This window comes from Monopterus albus, unplaced genomic scaffold (genome assembly GCF_001952655.1).
Source record: "Monopterus albus unplaced genomic scaffold, M_albus_1.0 scaffold93.1, whole genome shotgun sequence".
Classification (NCBI taxonomy): Eukaryota; Metazoa; Chordata; class Actinopteri; order Synbranchiformes; family Synbranchidae; genus Monopterus; species Monopterus albus.
In genome coordinates, this window is record NW_018127973.1 from 699,256 (window position 1) to 708,838 (window position 9,583).

A 9,583-nucleotide genomic window follows, 5' to 3' on the forward strand; every position below is an offset into this window, starting at 1 on the left:
TCTTCCAAACGGATTTCTGACATGGAGGTTAAAGAGATGGTGAATGTCCTGAAGCTAACTCTAGGGAATTTTGTTGATTTCTGTTTTGTTTCTGATTGTTTTTGTTTTTGTTACAGACAGAGACGTCATGTCTGTATCATGTGCAGTTTAGGACTATATTTCTAAAGTTACCCCCCATAACTTGGGGTGGGAAGTTGACTAGTGTCATATATGATGGTAAATAATGACCGCAGGCTCTAGTTCAGCTATATTTATTAAAATAAATGGTGGGCACAAGGGGATATCAGGATGCTAAGATTTCTTCCTTCTCAGGATGGGAAGCTGGATAATAGCCTATAACCTCATGCCCCTCCACCCCCTTTTCCCACCCCAGATCAATGCACTGCAATGCCTGTTGGGTACTGAAGTCTTCACAACACAAAAAACAGCCACGGTTGCAACGTCCATAGAGTAGCTGCAGCTTGCACTGAGGACTACTGGTACCGAGATGCTCAGCTCGGAGTGGTTTCCGGTAAGTGCATAAAATGTTTGGACCGGGCACTGGAAGAGGTGAGGAAACGAACAGGTTGCTGGTTTAAGTTCGGCTGTGACACATTGTAAAGGAGGAGGCAGAGGAGAGAGGGTAAGTGAGGAGAGATGTAATGTGGCTGCTGAGGCCCTGTGGGGGGGAGGAGATAAGGCACAGAGTTTGGAGGCAAGAAGAATTCTCCGTGGACTCTAGTTGCGATTAAACTTGGTCGATACAAAACAAATAGAGTAAGTTACACGGTTACAGTGCAGTGTTGGGTGTGCACATCAGGTTTTTCTGCAGATCACCGGTGCCATAGGACGCATGTTTTGTGCTGCCTTTAAGCTGAAATCACTACTGCTGAGGCGCCGCCAGCAACTCCACTGATGCTCTGCACAGGCGTCCGTGCACAACAAAGGATGCATGTGATCTCCGGGATGTAGAAGTTGTGTGTCGATTTCTCCCATTGCAGCCCGTTTTAATGTGGAAAATACCTTTGTGGACCTTTAGAAACGCTTTCCCCTGCCTCATCTTTAGCTGTGAGATGAGGATGATGTTTGCACCTGAAAAATATCAGTTTCCAAATAAATGTAGCCTAGACCAACTTTAAATTGTAATCTATAGCTTTATTCTCAGGCCCCGGATAACGCCGGTTTTGCACAAGGCTACAATTAAAACAACAAAAAAACCCCATAAGCCTAAATAATAATTACCAAATTAAAAAGGCAACATGCATGAGCTGCTTCAAGCCCTGTCTACATGTATGAGAAAAGCAAAATTAGACAGCAACAAAAATACACCCGCGCATAACACATTCTACTTCATGTTGTGATGTTTAATACAAAACATGCGGTATTCGTTGGCAGTATTTATTTTGAAATGCGTGACAGGAAGTCGCTCCGTTCGTCTTTGCGGGCTTGACTCCGGTCTCTAACACTGGCGAGGTCCGCTGCAGGAGACGGAGCGAGGCCGGTCGGCGGTGAAAGCCTCCTCACATCCTCCGTGTCCTCCTGTCCGGGAGTAACAGCTGCTTCATTTGATGCTGTTAGACCGAGACAAGCCCTCAGGTAATCTGTATTCCTCCTTAGGACAGAAAGCGGTCAACTAGTAGTCAGACTAGTCTCAGCCCTGCAATTAGAGAATAGAGCTCTGTTTAGATCTAATTAGGGCAGATTGTTGGGGGAAAGATGGAAGAAGACCTGATACACTTGCCTCTTCATCACAGGGAAAACTGTGCTTGCATGGCTCTGAAATTAAAATGTAATTTGGGAATGAAAAGGGAGGCTAGCAAAGCTTTCTCCTGTGTATTTTATTTTTTCTAACTTCGTTGTATTACAGGAGGAGAAGGAGAGAGGATTTTGTTCAAGGACACTAAGCTACTGGATGCCCTAAGGAACATAGGCTTACAAGTGTCAGTTCAAGAGTAGGCTGAACACTTCCTGTCAGAAAACCTACTGATGGAAGATGTTGTTGTTAAAAGCATGTTTCCGTAATTATCGATTTATTGTCTGTATCACTTTTTTGTTATTTATTGTAATCATTAATACACATAGACCCCTTGAAGCCTAATAGCCAGGTCTATAGTCTGGTCGGGCGCCTCCTCTCTCCTCCTCCTTGAGTCTTCACCTCACAGTAACATGAATTACCTCTGGTTTTCATCTGCCAGTGGTGTAATAGCTCCCGAAGTTAATTTGCTTGTGCAATAGAAAAACTGCCCCGTGGCTCATGTTGTAGCTCTTTCCACTTCCCTCACTGGAAGTCCTCCCATTTTAATGGGCCATTAAGAGGCAACCGGGATGGTTAAGCTCTCAGCTGGGCCTGATTGATTCTGTTTGACCACAGATGAGACCAATGTGCACCTGAGATTCCTCCGAAGCTCTCAGCTACACGTCTCTCCTCCACCCCCCACCCTTCTCCAGGCAGCAGCCTCTGTCAGGGAGCAGAGGTGGACATGGCTTTAAGCTGGAGGTGCTGAATGCACAGTGAGCATACGTTTGTACCATGTGGATGGCTCGATGTGTATGATCTGTTACTTTCCATGTAGGTACGTTGTGTTGCATGGCAGTGAGTTATGCTCCATCCCCCCCATAGTGCAGCCATCTTCACACAGGTGGAAGGACGCTGAAGAGGAAAGGTTTAGCAAAGGCGAGGAGCATTTTGGGCTCCTTGTGAAAGTGGGCCACCGGTCCCTGTGGTGAAGGGTGCTTTTCTGGGACAGGCGCAGTGATGATGCTCACCCTGCCCAGATTGGGAACAGCCGCCCTCGTCCATCCGTTTCGGAGAGGGCTACGGAGCTGCGCAGCTTTGATACACATTGCAAAAGGGCCAAGCAGAGAGACCGCAGCTTTGACTTGGTTGTTACACCTTTCCATCTACAATAAAATATCATAGTTGCGTGTCTGGAGCAGGCCTGTAAGTACACTTCAGCTCAGTCCACCTGTCTGAGGTATTAAATCAGTTGTTCTCTAATTTTTGTAGTAAGAAAGTTACTTGTTACGCAGCCTGTTTCAGATAGGTGTCTGAAGAGTGGAATTGATGCTTGTCCTCCACTGACTTGGCGGCTTTCTGAGCCCAAACCTCGAGCCCTGGAGTGAAAAGTGCGCTGCTATTTAAAGATGACATAACCCAGCCAGCTGCTGCCATTTCCGCTCTCATTGTAATCGAATCAGCTCTAGTAGAGTGCGCCAGTGAGGGTGTGTGCGCTCCACGGAAGATTATACAGTCTGGACTTCTGGACGGCCTGCAACGGCTACTTTCACATAGAGTACCTGGCTGGTGGCTCCTATTTTTGGTGACGGACCCAGAGAAGAGGACGAAATTCCAGCTGCTGTCAACCATCCTAAAACCATGCTTCATGAGAAGGATGTGGGTTTGTAATTTGAGTTCTCAGACAAGGTAGTTCATCCTTCTATAGAGTTCTATTCAGAATTATAGCACAGACAATGATTGATGAGGCTTGGATGTAAGTTTTGAATTATTTATTTTCTTCTCTGTCTGGTTTCTTAAGCTCTAACTGGATATTTATAGGATTAATTAGTGATTTACTGTACATCATATCTTCTTTTGCTTCTGCTTTGTATAGGGATGTGGGATGGCTGTCAAAAGCTTTCATGGGACTCAGTGACAGAGGTCCTTCACAGTTTAGGCAGACTCATCACTGTCATATTGATCTGTTCTGTAGGACAGGGAGACAGTTAACAACTCAAAAGGGAACTGGGCCATCAACATCCCTTTTTATGGGCACATTCAGAGATTGGGTGTGAATGTGAAACAAAAAGCAAATATTTAAACCTAGAATGTATCTGCTCAGGTAACTTCTTTTTGGGTCGTGCATGTTGTAGTTGACCTGGAGTGAGGCGCATTATGCACAAATAGCATATGAGGCTGTGGCTGATGTGGAAAATTCTCTGTGTTTGTAGCTCTAGCCCCTCACTAGGTCGGATACGCTCTACTTGCAGACTCCAGAGATATTTTCTCTTTCCCGGGTTAGAGACAAACTCTCACCACTCGGCTCTGTTATTTTGAGTCATCCAGCCAAGGCTGTGGCACCGGGCGAGTGTAAAAAATTTCATCTCCGACCACGGATATTTCTGACTCCTCTCAGCGTTATTAGGGTTCTCCTCTAGTCTGTGTATGGCTGTAATATGACAACTGCAGTACGTGGAAGCCCACTCTGTGTGCTTTTTATCCAGGACTGTTGGTCTGATTGTTGTTTGTTACTCAGGCTTCTTCTTTTGATGGGGAAGTTGACCTCCCAACCTGCCAGTAAACCGACCTAGAAGAGGAACAAAGAATATAAAATACAGAATATATCACACTGTTGGACAGCCAGAGCTTGACCGCATGGCAGGTCGTGATATAAGCCCTGATGTGGCATCAGTCTGAAACAAAAAGGGGGGTGGGGGGTGTGGGGGGGGGGTTGTGCTTTTACTGTATCTCTCCATTCATTGAAGATAACATTATCCCACAAGACAACGGACGTAGAGGTTTGGTTAGACCACTGATTATCTGAAAAGTAAGATGATGTGGAAGTCCATTAGACCACCAGGATTACTTTGCCATGAAATCCATCAGTGATGCTGAGAGAGGAACTGAAGGAATGTTGTGGTCACTTTTTTCACTTGTGGCCACTTTTCTCACTTGTAGCTTTAACCAGCATTTTTTTCTTCTCACGTTATGGCTTTTTGGTTTCTCACGCAGAGCAAATGTGCTTGTTTTTCTCAGTCGCCCCAGAGCATGTGGTTTTTATCATATTGCAGCTATATTATTGCAGAGAATGGAGGATTTGTAGTGCAGTGTGCGTTTATAGCCAATGATTAATTTTCGTTCTTTTTTTAAGTTTAAGCAATTAATTTCTAAATGCACAGTTCCCCAGATCACAAGCTGGTGTCTTAAAATGGCTTAAATATTAAATTTAAAATGATTTAAAACAAGTGAGGATCTGCTACATTTCTACTGTTTTAGTTTCTGGTGAGCTTTTCTGATCTGGTCTCAAACTTTTGAGCAATACTGTATTTTGCTATTCGATATCACATTAGCGTCTTTCCAATGATTTAAAAAACCATATTTCTAAATATAACAAGTGCGTAGTTTATATTCCGGTGCTTAAAAAGGCTTAGTCCAGTGCACTTGTCCAACATAAGAGTTTAATTTTATTATTGAGGTGTTTCAGTGAAAGTGCTGTAACTTTTTGCACAGGAATTGTTTGAATAATGCACAGCTGGAATCAAAGGTCAGAGCAGGTGCTAGGAAACCCTTCCCCCACATGGTTTTAACACTGCTATCAGTACGACCTAACAGAAATCAATTCACACTTGGGTCATCCACTTTTGAGGATCACTGCGCTGTAGCATCTCCTCTTCTTTAGTTGGCCAGAGGAGTGTTTTGCTGAAGTCCATCTACTTCAATTTGTACCAACCTGTGTCTTCTCGGATGTTCTTACACAGTAAGGTTTTATGATTTGCCTGGTTTGTAAGGTCTTCCCTCTTTGTTCAGCTGCATGCTACAGATTGTGTGCGGCTTCACAATACTTTTACTCTGCTTTTCAATCTTTTTTTTTTTTTTGTCCTTGGAAAAAAAAAATACAGCATGACTGCTCAAATCAGCAACACTAAAAAACATGCTCATACTCGTTCCTGTGGTTTAATGTTGTCCTGGCTGCAACACCTACACACAGTTATACAGCTGAGGTTGGTCCTTAAGCACAGTTGTACAGCGGCAGCTTTGGTACATGATAGGCAGGGTGCATGGCTGTTTTTGACGCATCTCCTAAATAAAGCTTCATGTAGACTGCAACTTATAAATGGGGTGTTGCTTCGTAGGCGTTTCAGCATGTTTCTCTGAATCCCCTGATCACCATTAATGTTTAATTTTCACTCTGTCTTGTAACTATAATCTGATTGTCATGTGTAATTCTGTATTTTTTTTATTTTTTTTGTTTTGTCAGAGAGGTTAAGATGGGTGGAGCTACCATCGTCAGCATGCTGAAGACGATACCGCTACACTGCTGCTGAGGAACTCTACCACCTCCACACCACCCATGACTTTGAACAGTGTATGTCTACAACTTTATATTTGCACAAATCTACAGTTAATGATGCTAAAGTCATATGTACAGTGTTACACATCCCAATTTTAAAATAAAATTGTGTATCAAAGGTATTTTGAAAATTTGCTTGGCCATTAAGTTTGAGACTGAAAAAAGTTTAGATTTTTTTTTTCTTCTGAACACATTTAATTTACACCGATCAGCCATAACATTATGACCACTGGCAGGTGAAGTGAATAACACTGACTATCTGTTACAGATAGTCAGTGTGTGGGGTATATTAGGCAGCAAGTGGACATTCAGTCCTCAAAGTTGATGTGTTGGAAGCAGGAAAAATGGGCAAGTGTAAGGATCTGAGTGACTTTGACAAGGACCAGACTGTGATGGTGAGATGACTGGGTCAGAGCATCTCCCACACTGCAGGTCTTGGTGGGTGTTGTTGGTCTGCAGTGGTTAGTACCTACCAACAGTGTCTAAGGAAGGACAGATGGTGAACTGGTGACAGGGTCATGGACGCCCACGGCTCGCTGATGATGAGGTTGACCTACTGTAGATTAAACATGTAAATTTCATTCATCCTTTTCAAAAGATTCATTTTGTTTGAATCTATGTTAAAATGTTTGAAAATGAGAAACACTGTACATTGGTCTCTATGAAGAGAAACATTCAGCAGCTATAGTGGTGATATCACACCTACAGTGGGGATGCTGCTGAATGTGTCTAAAACATTATCTCACTTTTCACTCCTTTTACTATGAATGGTCGACACATTCATGCTCTTCCTGACAGTAGAACTATGGAAGCAAACTGATGCACAGTGAGCTGCAGAGCGACATGAGCACCAACCAACTGCTGCGCTGACTCCTGTATACATGGTATTAGGCAGGTGGTCATGATGTTATGGCTGATCATTGTATTTATTCCAATCACATCAATGTACAAATTCAAAATGAAATATACTTCATGAGGAGAATATAACTGCATTTCTTTGTGCAACCTTCTGTGACTCAAAATGGGCTCAAAACATACATAAACATTAGAAATAAAAGGTCTAGTCCCAGTTCTTAACAGCCATTACTTAACAAGTGACATATAAAAACCAAAAGCCATAGAGAAGACGATATTTCTCAGCTCCATGTCTTTGAATTATTCTTTTTCTGTACCCTGTCTTGAATTGATAAATATTCAAAATATTCCTTTGCATCCTCGAAAAAGTTCCACAAATTGATGCCACATACTAAATGAAATGCACATCTGTTTTAAAGTAGTCCCTGCATAATGATATTGAAAATTAAATGTCCCTCTGTGGCCCTCATCCTCAGAACTGAGAACAAACAACGTCTGTATTATTCCTGGCAGTGATCTGTTTTTTCAGCTGTAATATTGTCCCTCACAACAACAGTCATGAAAGCACAGTAGATGGTAGAAATATTTAATTGTATCCAAAATTTAAACTACAATTTCTTCAGTTAAATAGACATGACAATATACAGTTTGACTTTGAATTTGGCTTGAAAGTGGCTCAGAATTATTGGCATTATCTTTAGATGCTTCAGATACTTTTATACTGAAAAGATTAATCAGGGATTTTAAGGAATTTTAATGAATAAAATTTAAACCACAATGTTATTGAAGCATGGCTTGTGAAAAGGGTTTGGGGAAAAACAAATGACTATTGTTGCTACGGTCGTTTAACAGAAAGTGTCTCAGCTTGAATCTGAAACTGGTCTTGATGTTGTTTTTCAGGAACCATTGACTTGTGCGCCTCAATCTCTGTAATGGAAAATCGTGGTGAGTACCATGTTGCTTGTTGTGGTTTGTTAATGCAGCGGACAGAGCTGTAGATCCGCGCATCTCCATGTACATTCTGTGTTTATGGGATCGCGTGTTTTCTGAGTCGCTCAGGACTCCAGCCACATATCTTCTTAACCTCAGGGCCTGATTGAGGATCAGTTTCCCCTCCCAAACCTCAGCCTTCCAGGATTTTTCTTGGTCAACATCAGTGTGTGTTTGCTGTGCGTGAGAGACGCCACAGTGAATACTTTTGTATCATTGTCTTATAAACTTTGTCAGGTTTGACCTTGAGAGCTCTACTGAGATGTGCTGCTTATCCTTCCTGGTGTTATCCACTATAGCTGACCCTTGCCCTTCTTGTAAACCCAGCCACTGTGCAGGAAAAGGACCTTCTCACCTTGATTATGTCAACTGGTGGTTTCTGGTCAACTCCCACCTGCAGCTCTTCACTTACCTCAACTTCTTTTTTGTAACACCCTTCTGGTAAAAAGCAAGTAAGCCGTCCCTGGTGACTAACTCTTCCTGTGGCTACTTCACAATAAAAGCCAAACAGAGTTCGCAGCATTACAACACTGAAAAAACAGAACTTTTTATTTTGTTAGTATTATTTTTAACCTTTATTTTACCAGGATAAGTCCTGCTGACTTTAAACCCCTTTTTCAGTGGTATCCCTGGAAGTGCTTTAAAGGAATAGTTTTGCATTTTGGGAAATGCACTTACCCACTTTCTTGACAGGAGTGTGATGAGAAAATTGACACCACTGTCATGTCTGTGCAGTAACTGTGAAGCTACAGGCAACAGTTGCTTAGCTTAGCTTAGCTTAGCATAATGACTGAAAATGGGGAGAAACAACTAGGCTGGCTGAGTCCAAACGTACAGAGACCCCTAGAGCTCAATAACTAATATGCAATATATCATTTGTTATATTTATGTATGTTTTTAAAATGTAAAATCAAACAATCAAACACAAAAGTGGAGTAAAAGCAGCAATTTGCTTATTTTACCCTGGTTCCTGTCTTTGTACTAAGCTAAGCTAACCAGCTGCTGGTGGTACAGTAGCTTCATATTTAGTTCAAAAACATGAGCAGTATCCAGCGTCTCATCTAACTAAATCGGTAATTTTTTTTTCTAAATGTCCTTTAACAACATGCTAACATTTAGAAATAAATGCAGGTTTTCTCTCTTCATTGTTTGTTTGGTCCCTGTGATGCTGGTGGTTAGTTTATCTTTAAACAATGAAAATGCCTGTGTGCACAAACAATTCTAACATTTGTCAGGATGTTCTATTGAAAAGGTCCATTTTCTGTCATGACTCAGACGTAATGACAGAGTTCCATAGTGCTGTCGTTAAGGCATGTTTCATACTCTCCCATTGGACAGGGCTGTGTATGTACAGTGGGTACGGAAAGTATTCAGACCCCCTTAAATTTTTCACTCTTTGTTATATTGCAGTCATATGCTAAAATCATTTAAGTTAATTTTTTTCCTCATTAATGTACACACAGCACCCCATATTGACAGAAAAACACAGAATTTGACATTTTTGCAGATTTAGTAAAAAAGAAAAACTGAAATATCACATGGTCATAAGTATTCAGACCCTTTGCTGTGACACTCATATATTTAACTTAGGTGCTGTCCATTTCTTCTGATCATCCCTGAGATGGTTCTACACCTTCATTTGAGTCCAGCTGTGTTTGATTATACTGATTGGACATGATTAGGAAAGCCAC

At 41.9% G+C, this 9,583-nt stretch overlaps 1 protein-coding gene across 7 annotated transcripts in view; it reads left to right on the forward strand.

Moving 5' to 3' along the window:
* Positions 1–428: 428 nt before the first annotated feature.
* phactr4b (phosphatase and actin regulator 4b) overlaps positions 429–9,583 on the forward strand; it is a 25,875-nt gene continuing 16,720 nt past the window's right edge. For 2 of the 7 annotated variants that reach the window (XR_002275560.1, XM_020608414.1), the window contains exons 1-3: positions 518–622; positions 5,955–6,062; positions 7,803–7,847. Coding sequence is in view for 1 of the 7 variants with exons in the window: in XM_020608414.1 (XP_020464070.1) it covers positions 7,835–7,847 (13 nt within the window). In the remaining 6 variants the exon portion in view is untranslated. The other 5 variants (XR_002275563.1, XR_002275562.1, XR_002275565.1 and 2 more) reach the window with 5 other exon arrangements.